This window comes from Anabas testudineus, chromosome 9 (assembly GCF_900324465.2).
Source record: "Anabas testudineus chromosome 9, fAnaTes1.2, whole genome shotgun sequence".
NCBI classification, from domain to species: Eukaryota; Metazoa; Chordata; class Actinopteri; order Anabantiformes; family Anabantidae; genus Anabas; species Anabas testudineus.
The window spans coordinates 2,470,264-2,497,354 of record NC_046618.1 but is presented as its reverse complement, the minus strand read 5'-3'; the positions used below and the strand labels follow the sequence as shown (position 1 = coordinate 2,497,354).

General features: G+C 39.4%; 3 protein-coding genes across 3 annotated transcripts; 1 reads left to right on the top strand and 2 right to left on the bottom strand.

Moving 5' to 3' along the window:
• Window positions 1-217: 217 nt before the first annotated feature.
• Window positions 218-11,765, top strand: htra4 (HtrA serine peptidase 4). Its single transcript, XM_026342570.1, has 9 exons — window positions 218-689; window positions 4,747-4,846; window positions 4,918-5,122; window positions 6,979-7,173; window positions 7,292-7,324; window positions 8,306-8,420; window positions 8,523-8,580; window positions 9,392-9,487; window positions 11,020-11,765. Exons 1-9 carry the CDS (start codon window positions 266-268, stop codon window positions 11,183-11,185), a joined length of 1,392 nt encoding a protein of 463 aa, XP_026198355.1. The 5' UTR covers window positions 218-265; the 3' UTR covers window positions 11,186-11,765.
• A 2,518-nt stretch (window positions 11,766-14,283) lies between these two features.
• On the bottom strand, window positions 14,284-18,985 carry tm2d2 (TM2 domain containing 2). Its single transcript, XM_026344008.1, has 4 exons — window positions 18,617-18,985; window positions 17,981-18,068; window positions 17,796-17,911; window positions 14,284-16,334 (listed from the first exon to the last, which is right to left on the bottom strand). The coding sequence occupies exons 1-4, from the start codon at window positions 18,865-18,867 to the stop codon at window positions 16,121-16,123; spliced, it is 669 nt and encodes a 222-aa protein (XP_026199793.1). The 5' UTR covers window positions 18,868-18,985; the 3' UTR covers window positions 14,284-16,120.
• A 2,164-nt stretch (window positions 18,986-21,149) lies between these two features.
• tbx3b (T-box transcription factor 3b) lies at window positions 21,150-26,643 on the bottom strand. The gene is made up of 7 exons (XM_026343743.1): window positions 26,146-26,643; window positions 25,799-26,066; window positions 25,495-25,641; window positions 25,291-25,367; window positions 24,295-24,404; window positions 23,754-24,172; window positions 21,150-21,671 (listed from the first exon to the last, which is right to left on the bottom strand). The coding sequence occupies exons 1-7, from the start codon at window positions 26,484-26,486 to the stop codon at window positions 21,339-21,341; spliced, it is 1,695 nt and encodes a 564-aa protein (XP_026199528.1). The 5' UTR covers window positions 26,487-26,643; the 3' UTR covers window positions 21,150-21,338.
• Between the last annotated feature and the right edge of the window lie 448 nt (window positions 26,644-27,091).

Genomic DNA, 27,091 nt, shown 5'->3' with positions numbered 1-27,091 from the left:
ATGTCTCCCTGAGTGGGAGGCAGAGAGCAGCAGTGCAGCACATGGCCTGTGGGCTTTCCCATACTAAATACAATACATGCAGGCCTACAACATAAATCCTGCTGCATTCCATAGTGGTTTCACAAGCACAGGAACACAGAGGTGAATCCAACATGAGCATGCTGCTACTAGAAGCAGCCTGATCCCTGGCCTGCAGCCAGTCCTGTGGTGTGATCAGGACTGGAGCTGGTGTCTACCTCCAGTTGTGCACTGACTATGGGTCGGGATGAAGTTTGTTGCCTACTTCACGGTCCTCAGCTCCGCGGTTCACGCAGGTCTGCTGAGAAAAAGACAAACCTGTCCTCAGGTGTGTGATGCTTCTCGGTGCCCCGTCCCGCCACAGGCCTGTTTCTACGGGCAGGTGAGGGACGCATGCGGCTGCTGCCTGGTGTGCGCGGCCGGCGAGGGCGAAGCCTGCGGGGCGCGCCGCCCCGGCGGCCTCTCCTGCGGTGACGGGCTGCGGTGCGACGCTGTCCGGGGCTCGCACGGAGGCCTGCAGAGCTGGTGCGTGTGCGCGGCCTCCGGCCCGGTGTGCGGCAGCGACGGACGGACTTACCCCAGCGTGTGCCGCCTGAGAGCGGAGAACAGGAGGGCCGAGCTCGGTGAGACCGCTCCGGTCATCTTGATCCAGAGGGGTCGGTGTGATTCAGGTAGGACATGTGGAGGTTAACCTTTTTTCATTCTGTCCTTGTACATAAAGATGTGATGATGTGCATCCAGTATGTGATAAGCACACTGTCACATTCCTGTGTCAGACTTGTTAAACTGGGTGAAATGACACAGAGTGGCTGGTTTATTGTGGAATAACACTGATTTAATGTGTCTCCAAAGTTGTGCAGGAACACTAAGTGCAGCCACAAATTCTCCAGTGATGCTGTTTAATTCTCCTGGAGGACTCCCACCAGGACATTGTTGTGTAAATATAGCCTCTTCAGTTCCCCACACTGCCTTATCCCCTTTTCATAATTTGCAGTTTTTTATCATGCTTGTGGATCTCTGGAGAGAGGCAGGGATACAGAAGCTCATGGGTGTAGAGGGATCTATCAAATAGAAACTGTAGGTGGTTTCTTCTAATGAATGGTCACATGACTGGAGGACTACTATAAGCCAGGGTATGACCAATATGAACTTACCTAGCCAAGGAAATCAGTTGATAACGGTAAATGTCAGTTTCATTCTGTAGCCTTTACAAAAACTACTGTATACTGTAGCTGACAATGCACCTCACAATTCCAAATGTAAAAATGTCAAATTATAAAAAATAATTTTCCCTGGAAAACATCCAGGGTTTTGCAGAACTGTCCCACTATCATCATTGTTGGTCTATCGTCACTGTTCCAGTTGTATTTCTGCAATAAATTGTGTGTGGACTTGGTTTAAAAGTGATAAAGCACTACAATATTTTCAAACATCAATATATTTTACACAATGTGAAGACATGAAGTTACATGTTTTGCTATTTAATACTCATTCAGTCTCTGTACAGTCATGGACATTTGAATAACTGCTGTCAACTGGTATTTAGTTCTAGTTACTGGAGGCATTTCTAGAGGACGTTTCACTTCTCATCCAAAAGGCTTCTTCAGCCAGATGATGAAACTGCCACAGACTCCACATTGCTTGGGCTGGTACAGCAACTGCCTTAATATTTGAAGAGATGCTCCTGCAGAGCTACAACAGTAAACTATTGTCTGCGTATTTGTGGCCTTTCTGTATTTGGTTGTGTTTAATGTATTTGTGTGATCTATTTATTTCCCCATGTTGCTGTGTGTGGATCTCGAAGGCCTCTGTAAAAATGAGAGAAATCTCAACCCTATGCATCCCAAGCTGTCCCTGTAAATTCAGGACAGTATGACTTTACTGAGAGGTTTGTCAGCACAATTTTCAGTCCACCCTCATGCTGATCTGGAAAGTAAAATACACTGATCAACCAAAACATTACATCCATGGTGCTTTTGGATCTAAAAAAAAAATAGAAAACCCAACAACCCCACTTGAGCAACACTAGGTGACAGTGGAGAGGAAGAAACCTCCAGCAGAACCAGTAAAGTACATAACTGTTACTGTAAGAATGGTAATATGCTCACAGTGACATCCTGTTATTAACATCATGGATTGAACAGACCTAAACACAGGCCAAGGGGTCTTAGAGGTCAAGAGGCCCCGGGGCCAGAGCCGTTCTATGAAGTGTGTTAGATCTGTCTATGTCTATTAACAGAGTGGTAATATTTCTTGTTTAAAAATCACAGAGCTCTGTCACAAAATGACCACTAAGAGACAAAACATGACCAAACAAACATGCAATATGACCACAAACTGTTGGAAAATAAACGATAAGAGACATAAATTGACTACAACAAACAGAATAATTAGTAGTTCTTATGTGTCTCTTTCAGCTGCAGGTTCTATGTAGGAAGGGTTGATGATGGAAGTGTCAATAGTTTTGCCAATAGTCAACCTGATAATGAGAAAACAAATAAATAAATCAGGGGGTCAGAAAATGTAGTGTTATTTGTCCTCTGGGACCCACTACTTGTACAAAACAGCAATCCATGTAATATGTGATATTTCAATTTGAACTAAGATAGAAAATTTACAAACCAGCCAACAACGTGGTTGCTAGAGTCAAGCCAGTAACAATTTCCAAAATGGGGACATAAAAGCCACCTACTCTTAAAAATGTTACGCCATCAGGTTACTGGCACAGTACACAGGACATCTTTAAGTGCAACACATTTTTCAACGAGATATTATAATTAAAATGTGCTTTAAGAACAACATTAAAGGGATAGAACTCTTAAGGAGTTTATACCAAATGAGCAAATTTACACTTGTTTTCCAATTCAGAGACTCAATAGCTGATTAGATGACACGCCAAGTTTAAGTGGTATTCATCTGATGGATGATCCCCTATCATACAAGTTGGCATGTGGATTCAGTGTAATGGAGGCAAGAGTGAAAGCTACAGTCTTATCTTGGCAATGGGGAGTATACTGCTGATTTGTTAGTGGAGTTCTCTGACATGCAGAAATACTTGGTGTTCTGCCAAAGTAGCTGTTGGCACAGACATGCTGTCATTTGCATTTAAGGGTGTTTCGGCACAGAAATGTTCATTTGTGAAACTTTGTAACACATCATCAGTCAGAGTGTGGCGGCTTCAGGAGAGGAATGTATGAAGAGAACTTAGGAAATGAAGAAAATGCAGAGTAGTGTTAAATAAGAAATTACTGTCAAATGAATCCTTACTGTAGAAACAGCCAAACATATGTCTACGTTATACATTAAAGGTTTAAATTGAATGAGGAAGAAACTATTTATGTTGGAAAGTTGTGTTGATTTTGAGCAAAAGGTGGCTGGCTCAAACAGCCAGCAACACAGTACAAAGGTTAAGGCTAGTACTGCAGATGCCTCATGTGCATGTGCACGGAGAGCTAGTTGTAATGCTTGCCTCAAGCAGAGATGAGGAGCAGGTTGTGGAGGTCTGGTTAACTTTCTGTACCCTCAAACTGTTTTCATTTTCAAACTTGCAGTCTTCAGCCCCAGCCAACACTGACATAAGTACTGGAAGACATTAGTAGTCATTCTGCTGCTCCCAGAAAACTAAGTTGTTTTTTTTTATTTTTACATTTAGTCATTTGTCAGACGCTTTTATCCAAAGTTAGTTATACAAGTGAGGTACGAGGCAAGCAAAATATCTAAGCCGTGAAACGCAGTATGGACACATTGGTAACATAATGTGTAAAGTCTTCACCTGTAAGACATCATTACAGACATTAAATTGTGACTTGTGTTGTGTGCACAGTTATCCACTGTGTTAGTGTAGCAAAATCATTGTTAGTTTAGCATAATGATGTGAACGTTTTCCTCAAGTAGAGCCTTGAAGCATACTTTAGATCAAGGCAAAGGTAAACCCAGGAATGAGTATACTCATTCAACGGTGAATGAGAAATGCAAGAAGGACCTTTGCTAGACTTGAATATTAAGTTCATCTGACCAACAGGACAAGAAATAAGTAACACAACTTAAACTTAACATAATTTCAAAAGCCCATACATTACTTTCAGCTTATCTGGTGTTGGGCCATGGTTTGGGAAGGTGGTTCAGATGCTCCTCCAATGGTATCTAGAGGTGTTCCCACATCACAAAATATATACATATAAACTGACAAGCATGTTCTGCATTTGCTTCAGAATTTCCTCCCAGGTGGACGTGTTAGGACAACCTCCAATGAAAGGTGCCTGAAGCATTATGATGAAGTGCCTGAACCATCTCCACTGGTTTTGGTGCAAAGAAGCAGTATAGTATTCTATCTCTTAAGGTGCATAGAGACTGTAAGGTTTTAGTGATCTTATAAGTTTACAGTCACAGACTGACTGCGACATTGACAGCTTGGCCTTATGGCTCAGCTCCCTCTTCACCACAGTGGACAGATATATTGTGGATTACTCTTGATGCTGCACCAATCCACCTGCCAATCTCATGCTCCATTTTATGTTCACTTGTGACCAAGTCCCTGAGATATTTCACTTGGGGCAGCAACTTACTCCCAAACTGAGTAATTCAAACTGTTACAACACATTTCCTCAATCACTCTGTTGACATCAGGATGACAAGTTGGGGTTGATCAAAGTCAGGTTTCTTATTGTTGACACTTTTAAAATTCAATTGCAAGCTTAACACTTAAACTGTTGTCTTGTAACCTTAAAGGAATTCAACACCCAGAAACAATGCGCTACAAGTTCAACTTCATTGCAGATGTTGTGGAAAAGATAATTCCTGCTGTGGTGCATCTGGAGCTTTTCCAAAGGTAAAACAAACTGAAGAACACTTTATGTTTCTGCTGGTGCATGCATAATCATTCGCCTTTTCCCATTGCAGAATGCCCTTTTCCAATGAGGAAGTCTCTGTGTCAAGCGGCTCGGGGTTCGTAGTGTCAGAAGATGGCTGGATTATCACCAACGCACACTTACTCACCAACAAGCACAGGATCAAAGTCGAGCTGAAAAGCGGTTTGCATTATGACGCTACACAAAAAGACATGGATGAGAAGCTGGACATTGCACTCATCAAAATTGAACCAGATGTGAGTGGTCGTTGCTTCCCCTGATCTTTGAGAGTGCCTTAAAAGAAAATGATGTTTTGTGTTTTTCTAATGTACAAAAGTACTACTCACAGTAGTATTTAGTGAGTAGTAATTCCAGAGTAGCAATTCTACTGGTTGGTATTTGATTATAGCTTTCAAGCTTCAATTTTTTTTAGAGTATTTGCAACTGCTGTTGTAAATTAAATATGTCTCTGTTCAGACATGCTCTATAACAACTGCTTTGTATTGTAGATACAATAACATGAAGCATGATTGACAGTTTTACTGTAGGACTGATCTATATTCAAGAATACCTCAAGATCATAGCAACTAAACTGGAGGGATCACTATATTTGACTGGTCTAAAGACAGAGGAACGTCTTTTCTCTACAAACAACAGTTAGTGGCGACATCTGTACAATGCAATATCTCTGTGTGACATTCCTTGTAGAAGGAGTTTTAAAATGAAAAAAAAGGCAAATTTATCACAGCATAGAGTTTCATGCCCCAGGAGTTGTGGCTGTAAATTCTGTAGAGCAATCGACTCTGGAGAAAAAATGGCCTCAGCAAGGAATAAGGAGAGGCAGGCAGAGACAATCTAAGACTTAGTTTAGCTGATACTTAACACATTTCTTGTTAAAATCACATTAAATGGCAGCTCATTGGTGTGAGGAACATTCTGTACTACACCATTAGTGCAGAGCACCTGTTATTACCAGGTGCATCAGTCAGGCTTGAGAAGAATCAATCAAGTGTTAATTTAGTGACTCTTATTACCTGCTAATAATCTTGATTAAACTGTTAATAACGAGACTGAGTGGAGACCTATATGGGAAAACGAGTGGTACAAAAATTTGCTAATACATCTCTGACAGGGAGAGTTGCTTGAAATAAACATTAAGATAGAGGTCTAACATAAAGTTAACATTTTATAAAAAAAAAATGTGATATTATTTTGAGAAGAAACTTCGTTACCTTTACCTTTTCTGAGCTTTCACTATATCTCATGGTCTTTATCAAGTCATACAGAATACATTCTACAGTCATTGCTGTATATACATGAACTTATTGGAAATCCCACCACATAGTGTGGGTGTGTGTTGTAAATATAGTAAATAACATGTGAGAGTTCTGAATACAGTGTGGGCATCAATAAAGCAGGGGTCATACCTGTACTTAATAGTACAAACTATTATCCCAATGCCACTTGCTAGAAAAATAAAAATAAATATATATAATTTGATCCAGTTTGTCTGTTATAAAACAGGGAAAGAGAACTTTCAGTGATTGCTGTCATTTGAAGAATAGCAAATACCAAACTGTCCATCCAGAAGAGATAATGTTACACTCATTCTGAATGTTATCAGTTTTTAAGTACTACCATAAAGTAATTACACATTAGACCTACTAGTAGGCCAGACGTTGCTTTTAATTGGTATGTATTCCTGTTCACAAGTCAGATGACGTATAGTAGTAGGTGCTTTATAAAGAGTGACAGAGTTATTATTCTTAGTGTTATATGTTAGAGTAGTTGTTTTAACTCTCTTTCCCTAAGCCAACAATGTTTGGTGCCTAAACATAACACATAAATGTGCTTTTGTCCATGAACCTTGCATGATCTGTATAACTACTGTAATCATCAAGACAAAAGTGATAATGGGCTACTTCTGGTTGGGAGGTTCTGGTCCTTGTATCTAAAAATGGCCATTATATTATGTGCACTGTGAACAGAGCAGAGCTGGTTCTTCTGTAGCCTCAGTGACCTTAGATCATCTCAGAATCCTTAGGCGAGCTAATGAAACTTTCATTTATAACATAGATTTTTATTCTCCTCATGGTTTTGTGCATTGCTGCAGAGTCCACTGCCTGTTTTGCACCTTGGCCAGTCATCAGACCTGCGTTCCGGTGAGTTTGTGGTAGCAGTGGGAAGCCCCTTCTCCCTGCAGAACACCGTCACCACCGGAATTATCAGCACTGCCAAACGCAAAGGCCTGGAGCTGGGCTTCAAGGAATCTGACATGGACTACATACAAACTGATGCCATTTTTAATGTCAGTAAAAAAAACAAAAAAACGAACATTTTAGTTCTTCAGTTGACATGTTTTAACAGTTTTTGGTTCTAAATTAATAAAGAGTAAAATAATGTTTTGTCCCTGTGTTGATTCACAGTATGGCAACTCTGGTGGACCACTTGTCAACTTGGTAAGAGGATTTACGATATTATATCATGCATAAAAGGATAATACCATTTCATTTCATTTGCATATTTGTTATGCTTTCTGCTATGTAGGGGATCTTTCTTGTTTTATTTATGTCAGTGAGGACTAAGGTCATGAGTTTGTTTTATTTAATACCCAGAGTCTCCAGTCTACTCCCTCTGGTTCAAGATTAAGCTTCCCTCCCAGTATTTTAGGACAAGACTTGATTATGTAGGTCTTTGCAGTGTTACTGTGGAATAAAATCATAGAGATGGTACATTCATTTGTCAGGACTGCTGCCTCTAGCTTTCTTTCCCTAAAGGAGAATTGTTGTCATACCAGTGTTTTTATAAAACATTTCATAAGACATCCTCTACTGTGAAAACACTGACAAGTTACCACAATAACGTATCTTTAATAAATGACTTCAAAGCTCTTTTCAGACATGGGATATGCAACATTGCTGCCTTCTTGAATCTGTGAGGCCTTACTGTCATTTACATATAGCTCACATTCATGTTAATGTACCTCAGTACTGTGGCAGAGAGAGCCACTGTACGCAAAGACATGTTTTTTCCTCAGGTGAATGTTTAGTGTAGCCTTTAAAAGAAATGGTTTTAGTGTGCTTATCTTCCAAATCATGTCCGGGATCAAGTTGCAGCTTTTAAAGCATCACTTTCTACTCTGTTGCTATTGGTAGGCCAGTGAGTGTTGACAATACTCAACACTGTCCTGTGTCGGTATGTCGTTATATATACTTTTATGAAATAGCAGTCAGGGTACTCAGTCAGACATGAAGGCGACATGTTCAAATGCTGTCGGATCAATGGAAAGGAGTGAAAAGGGCTTCATAGACTATGAGCTTTGTTATGTAAATTAGGACTTAGACATAGACTTTTGTTGCTGTTCTGTTTTCCATGAAACTATTGAAATACTTATTTAATGGCACAATCTCATGGCTCTCTATCTGTTCTGTGTTTAACAGGATGGAGATGTAATAGGTATAAACACTCTGAAAGTGGCAGCTGGAATCTCTTTTGCCATTCCTGTGGACAGAATACGCCAGTTCCTCACCGAGTCCCACAACAGAAAAGTCAATGGTGAGCAAGGGCTTGTGTTTCTGCTGCCATCTTATTCAGTAGCTCTGTTAATTACTGTACAATCTCATTCATCAATTCATTCATTCATTCATTTGTCTGTAGGAAATACAGCCCAAAAAAAGAAATACATAGGTGTCCGGATGCTGCAGCTCTCACCGTCGTAAGTAAATGTCAGAAGAACCAGTTCCCAAATGTTCGTATGTTCTTTTTATGAAGACAAACTGTTAGCTAGCAGATATGTGAGCCTGTGCCATGGATGTATTATAAAAACTGGACCAGATCAGACCTGAAGATGGCGTTCACTCATTTACTAATAATGGGCATCTTCTACCCTAACACCAGCCAACCTCATGTCCTCTGTTATAACATCCATATATCTCCTCTTTGGTCGTCCTCTTGCCCTCCTGCCTGGCAGCTCCATCTCCAACATCCTTCTACCAATATACTCACTATCCCTCCTCTGAACATGTCCGAACATCTCAGTCTGGCCTCTCTGACTTTGTCGCTAACACAGGCAACGTGAGCCGTCCCTCTGATGTACTCGTTCCTTATTCTGTCTAACCTGGTCACTCCTAAGGAGAACCTCAACATCTTCATCTCTGCTACCTCCATCTCAGCCTCTTGTCTCTGTCTCACTGCTACCGTCTCTAACCCACAGAGCAGAACATTACTAATCACATAAACCAGAATAATCTTCCAGCTTCCAGATCTGCTTCCTAATTGTACAGCCCACTATATATGCTATTTAGGGTTTCTGGCTTTGCATCTAGGATCCTCCACAGCCTATAAATCATCACACTGGGATGACACTGAAATATACAAAGATAATAAAAATGTTAGATATACAGTAAAACCTTTATGGTTAAAAAAAAGTTCATTCAAATTCATAATTGTCTAACTAATCAAGTCTAACAGGTGGAACAGCAGATGCTTAATGGCATAACATATCTTCATGTCTCCTATATGTCCAGTTTGATCCAAGATCTGAAGAAGCGTGAAGGTCAATTTCCAGATGTGAGCTCAGGGGTTTACATTTATGAGGTAATACCTGGAACAGCTGCATCTAGGTAAGAATTAAATTTCAGTCTCTTATACTGTGAAATAGGCTTTTTCATTGCATTGAGCTCACAATTTCACAGGTATGTCAAAAACTTAAACATGTAAATAATATTGACCTTAAAGAATATTAGCTAGTGCTGATTTAAAAATGCTATTGAGAACTCGGGGAACAATTAATAGTAAACCCATTCAGATTAATCAGGCCAACATGAAATGCAAGTTCTTGTTAAAAGACCAAATATGTGTTTTAGTCACACTGGTGTAAGTTTTAAAGATACCACACCAGTGAGGTTTTTATTTTTTTAATAGAAAGTGTTACCTTGAGCTAATCAGTATGATATACACAGTCAGAACTTGTTGATGCACTAGGTTTTACAAAATGCAACAGAAGTGCTGTGAACTGGCATTTGGAGGCCCCTGGATATTTTTCAGAGGTGTGGAAAAAGAGCATTCGTGCGTTTCTCAAGGCTGCAGATTGAACTGTGGTCCAGTTGCTCATTATACTTGTGCTTCCCACAGGCAAAGCTCTGACATCTTTCTCTTGGTGAAGACAGAATCTCTGACTCTTTAGACTCTCATCATTCTCAATAGTCCAACTCTGCCCCCTGAGACACTGAAGCCTCAAACTTTGAAAAACATCCAGCAGCTGTCTAATAATCAACCAGCATACAGTAGCAGAGGATGTCAGTTTACAGTTGACAGTGCTGATATACAGCTTCTTGCATCCCTCACTATTGTGAATCTGAATGTAATCTATAATCTTACTCTACAGAATGTCACTCTTTGCCTATGCATCTGCATATATATAGATATAGATCATCTGAAAGAGTAAATGTCTAAAATAGAAATGTCAGGCAGCCCAGTGCCTCATAAAGCCACAACCCTACCTCGTCTTTTAAGGGGAAACAGGAAAACACTTGACACACTGAGATGTCATCAAAGAACTAGTGGCAACAAAGGCCAACTTCTGCATCACCTCATGTTTCCTTCGTCCAAATCTAAAAGTGACACTATTAGTATTCAAAAAGGCAAAAGGAGAGGTCCTAGGACCTTTGCTCACCGTTTTCACACCACTATCACTCACCACAGATAATAGCTACGCATTGTTTTTGTGGTATGTTGCTTCCATTAACAGTAAGTTGCAGAGAGGCTGACAGGAAACTTGAAAAGATAGATGGTACGAGAGGGTACATCCAACAAAGTTCCCCAAGGCAGAACCAAAGAAACATCACAGTTGCATGCACATGTGCTTTAAACATTTAGCCACAAGTGTGGCATTCCATGGAGAATAAGTCTGATAAAAGTTGCAAAAGGCACTGGCAGCCATTCAGAACTGACTGAAAATCCAGCAACAAGGGCCTGACTAGTGCTAATGGTGTGGGACACACTGCGAAAACTAGGGCAACAGATGCTCACCGATGTCATGATACTGGCCGACAGCCAGCTGACCATCAGCTTGGTGTGGCTGTTGTGAGTCAGTTTTAGTAAGGTTATGTGCATGATATATGTACTGTACAGCATGTCATTGTTTTCTCTGCAGGGCTGGCATGATTAATCACGATGTCATCACTGGCATCAACGGGCAGCCCATTCGAACCACGCGTGAAGTAAGCAAAGCCGTCCAGAGTGGCAGCGAGCTTTCAGTGGTGGTGCGACGAAAGGACAAGACTGTTACACTAACTGTCATTCCTGAAGAGACGGACTGAAAGGGAAGGACGGATATGATGCATACATCATATTGTACCACAGGACCTGGCAAAACAGATGTTGATGATGTGCTCTGCATTACATACTATGTTGTGGTTGTGAAAGAAAGATGAAGCGAGGAAATTATAGGCAGTTAGTGATGGAACCACAGTTTCATCTACAAACAAAATGGATATGGACTGTGTACAGTATGTCTTACAGAAAGAAAAATAAATCAGGGAATAATAATAATATAATGAATATGGTTAAGAGGTTGTTTGATCCAACATTTATACAGACAGTTTTTATTTCAATTCTCTGTCTATACTCAAATAGGTGACTGGGTGAGAGGTGTTGGTGGGTTGGTCACACCTTCTTGTATCAGCTTGTATTTCTAGATTATAGGTCAAAATAACCCGTTATATGTTTAATGACAGCTATTTAGTAGTGTATCTAGTGAAATTGCATTTCATAATTGTCATTATCAGAGCCTCTAAACTTTCCTGTACTGATTTAAGTCTTGCATGGACTAAAAGCCAAGTGTTTTTGCTGCTTGTTGTTGTTGTTTTTTGTTGCCTGATGTTCTTTTCTCTCTACTCTTTTCACTCACCCCAACCAGTCGTGGCAGATGGCCGCTCACCCTGAGCCTGGATCTGCTGGAGGTTTCTTCCTCTAAAGAGAGTTTTTCCTCTCCAATGTCGCCCAGTGCTTGCTCAAGTGGGGTTTTTGGGTTTTCTATATAATTCTGTATACAGTTATATTTGTAAGGTCTTAAACCTTAAACCTTCTTAAAGTGCCTTGAGGTGATGTTTGTTGTGATTTGGTGCTATGTAATGTAAATAAACTGAACGGAATAAAATTAAATGGAATTAAACCTCGTTAGATACTCCAACCCAGTTGACTCATACTGCAAATCAGGCTGTGATAAGAGAAGTAGAAGGTGACAGACTCTCTTTTATTCCTAAATATCAACAAACTACCTGGAACCCCTACCACACACGTGGACTCTCAAGGGACAAGGCATGAACCAGATTAGTACTAAGAGTGGGACTGCAACACAGATTTTTTTCTCAATTACAGTAGGTGTGCATGCATAGTCTCGCTCTTCTCTCCTTACTAATAATATACACATCACATTTATCCTGAGATTTGTGTTCTGTTGTGATTTGGCGCTATACAAATAAAATTTAATTGAATTGAATACAAAATCAGCTAAGAATCCATAGTAGTCGATGCTTATGTAACTACACATTCAAATTTCATGAAGTATCTACTTTTACATAAAACATCCACAGACCACTCACATGCTTTACTGCACAATATTTGTCTCTGAGGTCATGGCAAAAAAATGGAAATACACATGGCACAACATTTCCAATCCCAACAATGTAGAAATCTCAAGAAAAAAAATAGTACAGAGACAACATGTTGAAAATGAGAACAGACAAATATCTGCTCATTTTGAATTTGATGCACTAGTTTTCAGCCCTGTCCCTTTCCACACAGAGATTTCTGTGTATTCTCTGAATCTTTTAAAATTAATGTACAATAGATGGTGAAATGCAGAAATTATTTACAATTTCATTTTGACAAAATGTATTTAATTGTTCAACAGTCCACTCAGTGTTTCACACAGTGGTAAACCTCATCCCATTTTGAATCGTGGTACTGATTTATTGCCAGTTAGTTGACATTGTCCACCAAATGTTTCTCTTTTGTCTCTTTTAAAACATGTTGCTGGTGTCAACTCAAAACTAGCAATTATAATTCAAATGAACACATTTAAAGTTTGAAAAAATCATAAGTTTTGAATGATTTGCTAATAAATAATAAGAAAAATATTTTGGATACTGACTTGTACTTGGAAGACCAAACTAAATCTGTTGACTTATAGAACTTATGTGTGGTGCATGTGCGTGTAGAGTCATACAGCCCAAAATAAAAACAAAGATGACAATGATGAGAAAAATAAAATAAAACAAACAAACATAGCATGGTGAAGGGGAGAGACAGCAAGGAAAAGAAAAACAAAGAATGGTGACAGCTGATTTTAAATGCATTCCAGTTGTACTAATACAAGCTCCGCCTACCAGGACCTGCAGAGAGACAAATCACAAACAGCCCCGGGGCAAGAAAAAGGCAACAGGCCATGGTGGAGCCATGGTGGAACCAGGGGGCCATCAAAAGTCTGTTAATACAGTTTATTTTATAGCCCTAACAGATCTAATATTCTACTCAGAATGTCAAAAAGTAAACTAGAATTCATCTACACAACATGTAAATATCCAGAATGTTTCTTCCCACTTCACATTCACTTACCAGAGAATATATGAAATATCTACTAAGAACATTGGATTTTCCCAGTGAGGTCAAGCATATTTAATTTAATGTTATGATCTGATCACTATGCAAACACCTTCCCTCCATCTGTTTATACCTATATATACACTTTATATGCATTTTCAACAATTAGTAATGACTACTCATCATTTTGCCAGTTTATATATATTTTGCATCAGTATGTATGGTGATTTGTGAAGAGACTTTAGAATTGTCTCTGTTTTTGCATCAATATGACCTAAACTGGATAAAAGAAAACCCAATTATACTAGCTAGTTTAAAAAATGAAATTTTGTTGAAATAGAACACCATTACTCTCCTCCTTAGGAGAGGTCAATCAACAAAGACCACCCCAAGAGCAAGGTGTGTAATAGTCCAGGAAGCCACACAAGATATCAACGTTCATGAGTCCACCATCAAGAACACTGATGTGCATGGAGGAGTGTAAAGGAGGGAGTCACTAATCTCCAAAAAGAACATAATATGTTGTTCAAGGCCATGCAGACAGAATAGAAGGTAAGTGCAAGAATATACATGGCAGTGGCAGTATCATGATGTGGGCCTGCTTTGCTGCCTCTGGCCACCCCTCTGGCTCCACCTCTGCTCAATTTAAGTAAAGAGGTATTTTTTTACTTGTATTAGAGTACCTTTTATGCAAGCATTTACACTTTGTTTAAATTAAGTATTTTTGACTTCTGCCACAACACTCTTACCCTGACACTCTACCCTGCACTAACCTGAGCTTACAAAATCTAGTAAGAGAACAAAGAGAACACACTGGACCCGGTACTTTTTATTGAGTCATTAGGGCTGTGAACAGTGCTAAATACAACACCAAACACTGTGGATTCCCTCTTACCATTCGAGCAAGGGAGACTGGATTCTCCACACATTTGAGGCAGAAGAGCCCGAGAAAGATATACAGCAGGACGATGTGAATAGAACCCGCCACCCTCTTCACACAGCGTGCCCTTAAAGCTCCCAGGAATATGCCCGACTAGTACAGTGGATTTAAGTTAAATAATAAAAAGAAAGTCTCACCCAGCCAACACTTATGTTGGGCAGATCAATATCAAGCTATATACACAGTATCTTGCAATGCCAAAAGACTCCAGAACATAAAGCTTTGAAACAAGCTTTAATATGATACAATTCCCACTGTTTTAGAGAGAGAATTTAGAATTTAGGAAAGAATTAGAGGAAACTATTATTTAGCGAATGGACAAAAAAAAAAAAAAAAAAACTCTTGGATTGTGATGTCACATGTAACATATGTTTACTGCCATATTTCAAAAAATTCAACATGCTTTAATGCTTCCCTCTACAAAAAAACATTTAGCCAGCTGATAATATATAATGCCTGCTAAAAGAATACTGTTGCTCCCAAATGAGAACAGTAGACACGTCTCCTTCAACATTTTATGATAAGACCTGAAAGGGGTTTTATGGATCCTTAGCTAATGAAACCTGCTCTACCTCTGACAGAGCACATAAACATTTGGTGAGGCACAGATGAGGATTTTAACAAAGTGAAAGATGGAGATTTGACTTTTTAAATGTGAGACATAGGCCTAGCTGCATAAGGCTGATGGAGAGCGAAATCTGTTTCACTTTGAGAGACTTGGACAGGAATCAGGTTCTCCATATGAAAAAAAAGCACACGTACTGTCATTTTTCCAAGGTGAAAAGAAATCACTCCTAGAGTTAACACTGAAAACAACTGGATCATCACCTCGTCAATGTGACATGTGATCATCACCCGTTTTTTTTTGTAGCGTGCTCCCAATCCCTTCAGGCTGTGATGTCAATCAGTAAGTTTGACGTTAAACTACCAGAGAAAACATGGAATTCAGAATGCCTCCAGAAGAGGAGGACAGTGAAGGGTCAGAGCTGGGCTGTGTGGTAATTTGAAGAAGGAAAGAAGTGGTAACTCAGTGTAGGATGTTGCCCTCGGGAAATGGTAGAAAACTTCAAAGATCACTGTTCAGAGTTTCTGTTAGTATACGAAATTATGTGCACTGGAGGAGCCAATTCAAATGGACAAATGCACAAAAACTTTACAGATAAGGTGTATAAGGATCCTTTGGATACTTTCTGGTTTAGACTTAACGCCCAGGGAAGAGCATCGTCCCCAGGCCCACTTCCAAGCAAACTCTGCTGCAGTTTGTGGTTTTATCATCTTATTGTGGCAAATATGTGAGCTTAGCATTAATTCAACAGTTAGCCACTATTAAAACCACATACAACTGTCAAGCAATTGTTCTTATGATTTAGTAACTATGGTAACATCTGTATATCATTGCACAAGTTCAGTGATTTTCCCAAACACATTTAACTCTGTATTTCAGTTTCTCCCGATACCGAGTGAGTAAAACATTTTGGCCCCGCACTAAACACAAACACAAGAACAACATATGAATTCTTTCCATGTGGGTCCACGTAGTACTAATTACATAGGATGACTTTCCCCAAATGCAGTCCATTCCATGAGTGATCTGTCACTTTGTATGGCTTATGTTTAGACCTCTTGATTAGTTTGTAATAGATCAGCGTGTGAACCAGCAGATGTTGGAGTTCTCAATAGTTACTTATGACATATAACCGATTCCTTTCTTTCAGTAGTAGGTGCACCAGTTGCTGTAGTCGCTGGGCATCAGGCCACCGGTGATTAGGAGAATAAGGTCCACAAACCACCAGATCCCAAGGCCTCCCAGAGTGAGCAACTTTCCAACAGCGGTGCCAGTGTGGCCCAGGCAAAAACGGTCGACACCAAAACAACCCAGGAAGAAGGAGTACAGCAGCGTGGTGATGAAGTAGTGTCCAGTGTATCTATGCAAAACCAAACCAAAAACATTTATTATCATATTAATTATAAGGCAATTTAGTGTCAGTGAGAATCAAGTCAACAGCTGTGCCATAAAAAAAAAAAAAAAAAAAAAAAGAATGTTCATTTCAACACTACATTCATCGTTCGTTCACTTTTTGAATCTGCAGATGAGAGATACATCAAAATATTCTTATATTAAAGACAGACAATATCAAAATATAACAATGACTATATAACACGCCAAACAGAATAACACTTGCAGGTACTATAAACACAGAGTGTACACAATGAAAGCAACATCTGCCTGTACAAGATAAAGGGTGAACACAGTCTGAGCAGAGACCAAATTGGAGGTAGCATTGATCCAGCTGCAGGATCGCAGCAGTGTCTTTCCACAGGTGCTGCTTTGATTGTGTTCAGCCGCTGTATATCTCTTGTCTGTGAGCATGTAGCACAGAGATGAACCTCATGGACGCTATAAGATGGTGTGAATAATATGCTGGTTGTATACATTTGTAAACACTGCCATCTAGTGGTGGAATTACGATAGCACAGGTTTTAATGTGGACCATGGCCAGCTCCAGAATTCCTTTATGGTCTTGCCATTTCATTGATCCCTGCACAGATTCAAGGCACATAATGTCATAAAAGAGCCTTTTCCACAATTCAAAGTAGATATAGTTTATTTGGTTTGAAAGCTGAATTTCCTTAACTGTGAGCATAGAGCTGATGTGATTTGCCAAACAGCTTCAGTTTTTTCTCATCTGTCCATATAAGATTCTTTCTCTCTGCTCTTTGATCTTAAACTTCTTAATATTTGCAACTGTAGTCACAGGAAAATGAAACTGCATGGAGATGATCATAAAGCCTTTACCTTTAACATGCCTGTCTATATTTTTTATCTGATGTCCTCAGGCAGCTCTCTCCTTTGCTTTCTGTGGTCCATTATCAGTGTGGTGAACACAATGATACCCAACAGCACAGTAAGTTCTTGTCTATTTAAAAAGGTTGAATGACAATGACAATGCTGAGGACATGTGTGGTGCTAATTACAGGAAACCATTAGTTTGAGATCTCACCATAAATTAATACCTTTTCTAGGGGAACCAGCAAATTTGCCTGGGTAATTTTTATTTGCTGTATTATTTAAACTATTTAGCTGACTCTAAAAATCAAAGTCTGATTTGTATTGCTTTTATTTTATTTTTTTGTACTTTTTTTAGCTTCAAGTTGTTTCAGAGAAAATTGGGAGCACATTTTTTAATCGTCAAATGTTATGTCATCTCTGAGTCACACAATACTCCACACAAACCTGAGACGTCACAAGCAACAAATTATAAAATGCAATGTTTTTACTGCTTTTCGCCAATCACTGTAGTCCTCTTTTTGCCCCTAAACCAGTGTAAAAGTTAGATTTCCACATTCGTGTGTAGATGAAGATAAGTGTGACAGGTATCTCTTACTTGATGCAGGGAACATTTCCTCTGAGGAATTCTCTGGGTCCAGCACACTCTATGTCATCAAGTGCGGTGCAGATAACTGGTGTATGGTTCACTTCCTTCTGAGTCTGGCCACCCCACTAAAGACAAAAACAGTAAATTAACTGCCCTGTAATCAACACAATATCTGTTTCACAATCAAGACTTACCCCCACACAACCATGGCCTGCCTCCAGGAAGGCACTGTGGTTGCCTGCGTGATCCACAGGTTCTTGACAGTAGATGAACTCTTCTGGTCTTTATCAAACATTACATGTATAAAGGAAAACAGAGATTAGGAATGTAGCAAATTATAGCAGTGGAAATAATCAATCAATTCTGGTAAGTAGGGAGCACCAAACTGTATTTACACAAATTGGTAGTTAATAATCCCGAGTAATATTGGTAAATTCCATATAAGATAGAAGATGACTTAGAGCCAGCTCTTCATTATTTTAACTTACCATAAATTCGGCACAACGTACAAAATACTGGCATAGCAGGACCTTGTTATTAGCTCATTTAATAGCAATATTTGCTCACAACAATCCGCAGCTGCTCAACATACAGTTACGATATAATTCATTTTTAAACGATTACAATGTAACCAAGGAATACGATTTATAGTATAAGAATTGTTAGACATTGTACAAACGTGGCTTCGACGAGCACTGGTTTAAGGATGTCATTTAACAGCTGAGGATTCGTCAGATTTCTCAGACCACTTAGCCTGTGCTAGCTAACTGACGCTAACATGCTAACAACAGCATCTCAGAACCACTACCGTGACGTTACATGCAACTTACAGATAGCTGCAGAGGACGACTGGAGACGGGGGTCTGTACTCATAGGGCTCTGAATTATTCGTACTTTCCACTCTCACAGTTTCGGACGGCTGCTCGCTGAACGGGAGCGCAGTAGTTCCCTGGCTAGTAGATGTCGGAGTTTCCGTGGTCGACGAGTTTTGAGAGTGAATTCCTTCCAGACATTGTAGCAGGATGACAGTCAGCAGCAGAAGGAACTGTCCGCACAACAGAATGTAGCTCACTGAAATCATCGTCACCCTAAAAATACTACAAAAGTTACAACTATAAAATAACCATTCATGGTTAACGGTAACATTTAGCTGTTAGCTGTGTGCTAAGAAAGCTACGACAGCTCTTGATGACAGTCCCGTGTTTATGACGTTGTTAAAAAGCGCCCACGACGACAACGGTAAAGTACTCAGATTACGTAATCGAGTACAAGTTGCTGTACCCTGTGAGGAAATACTCTGTTGCAAGTAAAACTCCGACATTTAAAGGTTTACCTAAGTAAAAGTAGAAATGTATTAGTTCAAAAGAGAAAGTACTTTACACAGTAGATGACGCATTTGATGGCAATGAATAGGATGTTACTAATTAGCCTTTGTGATACATTATCAAGTTGCAGCAGGAAACGATGGAGCATATTGTATTTACATTATAGGTCCTGTACTGTTTTGATGATCATATTGTTTGAATATAATGACTCTACTGCTGGGTGGTTTGTAAATTTTACTGTCCATCCCTGGATCATGTACAGTTGCAAGAAAAAGCATATGAACCCTTTGGGATTACGTGGAGTTTTGCATGAATTGGTCATAAAATGTGCTCTGATCTTCATCTAACTCATAACAATACAAAAACACAGTCTGCTGAAAATAATGGTACACAAACATTATATGTTTTCATGTTTTTATTGAACATAACATGTAAACATTCACAGTGCAGTGTGGAAAAAGTATGTGAACCTTTGGACTTAACCTTTGGATAACTGGTTCACCCGTCTTTGGCAGCAATAACCTCAACCAAACGTTTCCTGTAGTTGCAGATCAGACCTGCACAACGATCTGGAGTCATTTTGGACCACTCGTCTTCACAAAACTGTTTCAGTGCAGCAATATTCTTGGGATGTCTGGTTTCATTGGCTCTCTTAAGGTCATGCCACAGCATTTTAATCGGGTTGAGGTCAGGACTCTGACTGGGCCACTCCAGTAGGCGTATTTTGTTCTGTTGAAGCTATTCTTTTGTTGAATTACTTGTATGCTTTGGATCATTGTCCTGTTGCATCATCCATCCTCTGTGGAACTTCAGTTGGGGACAGATGGTTTTACGTTTTCCTGCAAAATGTCTTGATAAACTCTGGAATTCATTTTTCCATCAATGACAACAATCCGTCCAGGCCCTAAGGAAGCAAAGCAGCCCCAAACCATGATGCTCCCTCCACCATGTTTTACAGTGGGGATGAAGTTTTGATGTTGGTGTGCTGTGCCTTTTTTTCTCCACACATAGTGTTTTGTGTTTTTTCCAAACAACTCAATTTTGGTTTCCATCTGTCCACAGAATAATTTGCCAGTAGTGCTGTGGAACATCCACGTGCTCTTTTGCAAACTTCAAACGTGCTGCAATATTTTTTTTGGACAGCAATGGCTTCCTCCGTGGTGTCCTCCCATGTACTCCATTCTTGTTTAATGTTTTCCTTATTGTAGACATGTCAACAGAAATGTTAGCATGTGCCAGAGATTTCTGTAAGTCTTTAGCTGACACTCTAGGATTCTTCTTTACCTCATTCAGCATTCTGCGCTGTGCTCTTGCAGTCATCTTTACAGTACGACCACGCCTAGGGAGAGTGGCAACAGTGCTGCAACAGTAAACCCAAAACTGGTGTGTGTTTTAAAAGGGCAGGACAGCTTTCAGCAACACATCCAATATCATCAGACTGATTGGACTCAAGGTTGGCTCACTCCTGGCTCCAATTAGCTCTTGGAGAAGTCATTAGGCTAGAGGTTCACATACTTTTTCCACCCTACACTGTGAATGTTTACATGTTATGTTCAATAAAAACATGAAAACATTTTCTTGCAACTGTATGTTGACTAATGGGCCCTAAGATAAGGATGGCAGCCCCCAAAATGTCAGGATTAAAACACTTTTCAGTAGTAACATACAAAACTTTAACTTTAACTTTAACTTTGTGAAATGTTTTTAAATTCACATCAAATAATGATAATAAAGTTGAAGCAGTTTTTGTTATTTCACATAAGAATTCAGTGAGAAAGTAGTGAATACTGTAGCTGCTGAATTATCATGTAATTCAGCAACATCTACATCAAAATGTGATCACACTTGGTTGTTTGTTTGTTCACTGTCAGTCATATTTAATAAAATCACATCAAAACAGTTGACGATGCTGTTTAACAGAGTTTTGACTGGTAAAATTCTCATTAAATATACAAACAAAATTGTTTTCTAACTTTGAATTGAACCACTTACACAAAAAAAACTCTTTTGTTTTTATTGTCTCTGTTGTTCTGTCTCACACATACATGCATCCCACACATTCTTTAAATGCAAGAATGCTGCTGTGTTTTAATAAAGCATTAAATTTTTTTGGAAAAGTAAACAAGGCCCTCATAAGGCTTATTTGTTTTATTTTATGTTTTGCATTATTGATTCATTTCAGGCCTCGTCACATACACCAAACTTTGTTGGAATCAAATAATGTCTCTCAGTTCAAAGGTAAGACATTTTCGTGTCCTTTCTCAAGGCAGAATGTTCCCCCTGTCTGCGGCTTGTGTTGACTGCAATCACCTTGAGCTTCATCTATTGAGCTCTTCTCCTCGTCGATGGGTAGACTAAGCGAATCAGCAGTAACATATTTCACACCACCACCACCCACAGGAGGAATGGTTGAAGATATTAGCGGAGAAGTGAAATAGTCCCGGCTGTGGATGCTTGGGTAGGCTCTAAAATCCGCTGTGGAGCGCTGAGCTGCTGCAGCAGACAGGTCAGAGTAGGGATAAAACAGAAAGCCTCCGATGTGTGACAGGGTCACTAGGTCCTGTTTTCAAGAAAATACATACAAAAGACAATTAATCAGGTCCAATTCTTGAATCCTGACAAGCTGAAACAGCCTATACTACTGTCATATAGTGTATACAGTGTGTAATAGAATGTGCCTACAAAACAGTACCATTCACTGAAAAGATGTTGATAGGTTTCCTTTACATCCATATTATACAACTGTGTACAGCAACAGCTATTGTGTAACAGTATTATGATAAATAACTGAGAAAAAATGTACACTTTGAATTTAAAACAGTATTTTTACAACCCCTGGTTTACAGTTTTGTTTGAATTGGGTAGTAATAAAGCATGGGTGGATCTACACCCTACTTTATTCACAGGGTGGTAAAAAGGTGGCAGGTTAGGAAACATAACCACAACTTGAATAAATGTTTTGCCACAATAATAATCATATGTTAACAAAGCATAGATAAGAAGTTACAAATGTTACTGAACATATCGAATAAACATAAACAGGGAACATATCCGATCTACAACATCTCGTTTTCTTCTCCGCAAAAATATGTAAACTTGCAGTGAAGGATCCAGTTTTGTTATTAAAGGACGACTATTTTTATCATTGGGTTCAGGCACTCACAGCACTGGGTTAAGATCAGGGAAAGATTGTGTTACTTCACACACTACATATTGTGTGTAGTGTGCACTAGCAGCACTAGGAGCTGGGTGCATTATGGGAAATGTTAGCGACCCCTGGTGGGTTATGAGTGTGTTAGAATTACAATTTCATGTGTTTTGATTGGTTTTATTAGTGTTTGACTCCATTTGTGTTTGTTCTATAAGTGTTTTTGTACATAGTTGGCCAACTGGTGGGTGTTACTGGGAGTGCCCCACCTGGTCGAGCTTGTCCCTATTAGTGTTCATATCAAACTTATAAAAAGCTGTGTCTGCTTTATTCTTGCTGACATCTTGAGACATGTGGAGTTTTGTGGTGTATCACTTCTACCCTTATGTTGAAAGTGTGCAGTGCATAGTTTGTTAGCATCCAGTTAACCATTAGCTGCACAGTACTGTATAACCATCATAGCTTAGCTCCGGCCTACCAGCACCAGCTGTCAGTATATGCAACAGTTTGTCATGCCTGCATGTTCTACATCGTACTGTTTCCATCCTCTTTTTTCTACTCCCTCTTTTACATAATAAATGTAGTGCATCATTCATTAAAACAATATTTTTGCTCACAACATAATGATTATGTTCACTGCAAAAACATTATTGTGGTTGCACTTTAGTTACAGCCACTTCATTTTGATGAGACATGGTTAGAATTGTTCCTAAAGCTGCAATTGGATGTTAAAATGACAAATATGGCGACAATTAGTTCAAATCACTGAAACAAACGAGACAGAGAGAATGTTAGAAAATTTGAATAACTTCTTAGAACCCCCCAAATCGCCTACAGTGTACAGTACAAGCAAAATAGTAGTTTGGAAAAAAAATTTCTTTTACTAATTAAAAAAGTACAAGTAGAGAGCAGCTCTTAAAAACTATATTAATGTTGAACATAACCTAAATATCTAAGTTTTATATTCTCAAGTTTATACAAATTAAAATGAATAGTTTTCATTGTCGGAGCTTAAAAAAACATTGTTCTGACCTGGAGCCTTTTTAATTTGAAATGGTGAGTTCGTTCAACTCAAGACTTCCCAGCATGCATTTTTTGAGACAATTCTCAAAGATTTTTTTTTCTCACAACTTTAATAAGAATGACAAAGCACACTTCTGTCTTAAATAACAAACTAACACTAAAATCAAACTACTTTACTCTACTGATGTAAACTTAATTTGTCTTGTGCTTCCAATCAAAGTTTTCTCTTAAAAGAACTTGACCTCTTTAGTTTTCCCTTGTGTAAAACTTGAATAGTTTACACCAACATGTTTCCATGCTATTTTCTAGTACAGCCAACTGATTCAGGGACAGTAGTGCACCAGGTTGGTGTTTGTTCCAAAGTTGTATTCAATGTCATTTTGGTTCAGATTTCCACATATTAGTTTCAAGTTCAAGTTCATTTTAGTGATTATAATACTTAGGTAACCATTTTGTTAGTTCTCTGTGTACCTGTACCAGTGTGTGTTGCTGAAGGCTGACAGGAAACCTTGCAGGTCCTGGAATCCTGGCAGGTGCTGCCAGGCTGAGTCCACTCTGTACCGCTGTGTCCACGTTAGCACAGCTGTACCAGCTGTTCACCTGAGCAGGGTGGAAAAGACTTGGACTCCACAGATTTCTGTTTAATTCCAGTGGATAAACCCAACCGCGTGCATAACTGCTGCGTAATTTGCACGATTGTTCCTTGCAGCAACCTGCTCCTTCAGGTCTGCTGGTGTGCTGTTGTCTGGGGTACAGTTCTCTCTGCATTTCAGCTGGACCCTGTACAGTCCTCTCTGTTGTAGAAACCGTGGCACTAGTGTCTTTCTGCATTTTTCTCTCCTCTCCAGTTTTGTCCTCAACATCTTTATCACTGTCACTTTCATAGGCATCTTAAAAAATTATTAATAAAATTATAAAAACACAATAACAAAGTCACAGAATGTTATGTACTGTAATGACAAAATTAGCATTTTACAAGTTTAAGTAGTATTTATAAAAAACATTTCTGTACCTGAAGACTTGGAATTGTCTGAATAGTGTACAGTCGAATCTTTTACAGGTTCAGGCTTCATGTCAGTCATCCGCATCTCCTTAGACGTTTCTGATGGATGCTGTAGTTTCCTGGTGTTACATAAAAAAACATAACATAATTGTTAATAATAACAATAAAATAAAAATAATATGTTATCTATTAATAAGATAACCTCTTAGAAAATAAAAACTTATAATATGGTAAAACAGATAACATGATGCTCAGGGTAAAATACCCAGAATGATTCTGTAATTCCTTGGATTCTTAAAAATAAATGGTTGAAATTATCTGCACAATAGAGCTGGATCAATAGATGTATCAATAATGAGGAAATTAATTGGCTTTTTTCTTTTGCAAAACATTTTCCAGTTTCTGTGTTCTGCGCTCATTACCTTTGGGTCTCAGAGTCTTTATTTATATTTAAGGATGTCTCATCTTTGACTTGGGTATTAAAAAAGTAATAAATAAATAAATAAAAGTAAATAATTATTAAACTAATGGCTGGGTGTTTTAGACATTCAACAATCTAATAAGACCACAGATAGATAATTAGATTATAGATTATATTGCATTTAATGTGTTTTCTGCTCAAATGTACTTTGTTATCATAAAGTTAGTCCACTTAAACTTTTCCAGCTTTGGTAAATAGATTTCACAGTGCAGGATATTCAATCTAAATGTACATTACAGCATAGTTCTTTTAAATGGTTACCATCAGTGAAAGTGAGTACAGTACAGAAATTCCCTTTTTCCTGTTTGTTTGACATCTATTAGCAAGTTATTAATTTACATACAAAACATATGAACATCATTAGAAATGAAAAACACATTGCTATAGGTTAATAATAAGAAGAAGTTATTTTACTTTAGATACTATAAGAACATTAAGTACAGGCCTGTTTTGCATGATACTACAGAACTATATAGACTTATAGCAGACTTTTATATAAAGTCATGAATCCCTAACTAACTTGCCTCTTCTCTCTCCTCCCGTTGCCCGTGTCTCGGAATCCCTTGGCGAAAGGATTATTGTCTATTTTCAATTGAGTGATCTGAAAGTACAAAGAACATGATCACTTAAAGAGAGAATCCCTGCTCCAATTCTTATATGACAAAGCCTGGAGTTACAGTAACAAATCAACAGGCCCCTCGAGTTTGAGGAACCTTTAAACCTTTTACCTTCTCATTCTGATAAGCTGTCACTGCGATGAATTCCGTCTCAGGGAAGACGAACGTCCTGAAGGTGCTGTAAGGCAGCTTGAGAAGGTCGTTTGTCTTCACTACATGAAATCTCGGCTGGTATTTGTGCATCGAGTTGAGAATGGTCTGTAAGTTAAAACAGTGCAACAAAAATAATGATGTTAGCGCTACGTAGTGGAGATTGAAGTTGTAGAGACGTTCTATAAGCGCAAAACAGACGCACAGACTCCCTGGCAACATAACTGCGCACAGAGGTTATAAACATATTGAAATCCACACTTACAAATCCATGTTTGTCGGATATGTTGTTGGTCAGTTTCAGTTTGTGGAAGTTCACCACTTTGGACATCCACTGCTCCCCTGTGGCCGGACTGTCCGGGTGGATGTACATGCGCTTGGGCATCTCCGGGTCTGACTTCCCCGCCACCATCCAGCGGGAGTTATGAAATTTATATCTGCAGTCATCAGCCGCCACGATGTCCATCAAAAGGATATATTTGGCTTTTCTATTCATGCCGGTACACCTGGCCTTGAGCGGCGGAAACATGCGTCTGTGGAGTGAACAGATTAGCTCATGAAGTAGCCATCAAAACTTTCCATCCATGCGTAAATATTAGACATTTACTGTACCTCCCAGATTTTGTAATGACCATTTCTGTGCCGTGTTTGTGGAACTGTCTCCAAAGCTCGCTGGCTTCCAAATAAACATTGGGTTCGTCTTCAGCCGTTTCCCCTCCCTCTTGAATGTCGGGGCACAGCGTCCCAGGCTGCCACGGCGGCGACGTGCGAAACACCGGGTCCGCGCTGGGATCATCCAAACTGGGATCTGCTGACATTCGGGGGGAGAGAGCGATGGCTGAGAACAGCGGGGGTCCGGCCAAGATAGTCTCTCGAAGGGCCGCATCACCGGCTCCTGTCGGAGGGGCTTGTGGTACCTCGCCTGGGACGCAAGGCTCCGAGAAGCTTGGCATGGTCACCGACAGAAAAAGAAAGTTTTACGCACGACACTGTTCGGGTTATACTTTTACGCAAAGTTGATCCAGGACAAACGTAAAAGCATAAAGGCAACAGATTGACTAAGATTTGCGTTTTTTCTCTGGCTGTTTCCTCTTATAAACATTTTATCCACAGTGCACTGGCTCTTATCCCTCTCACACTGTGTCCGAGGTGATTTGCTCCTTGACACGTTTGGACTGATAGTAGGAGGTGGAGTTTCTGTGTTGCTGCACTTTATGTGCAAGAAAACGCTGCCTCAAGTTTCTTCCCAAGCTGCTGATGCTATTCTCGACTAGTTGGACTTAATTCAGTTCATGAATCACTTAATCACACACCAACCCAGAACCAGCCACACACAGAACATTTTATTACACACAAACATTTACACCTGATTCTTTATATTTTTAATTTCTTTTTACTTGTGTGAGTGTTGCCCCATCTGAGATCACTCCCCCCACAAAACATTGTAATTGAACACTTAACTGCACCATCAATGAAATCTGACAACTCTATATCCCACAGACACTGACACAGACACTGACTTTCTGTCTTCCCACGTCATTCCAGTCCCCCGTGGTGT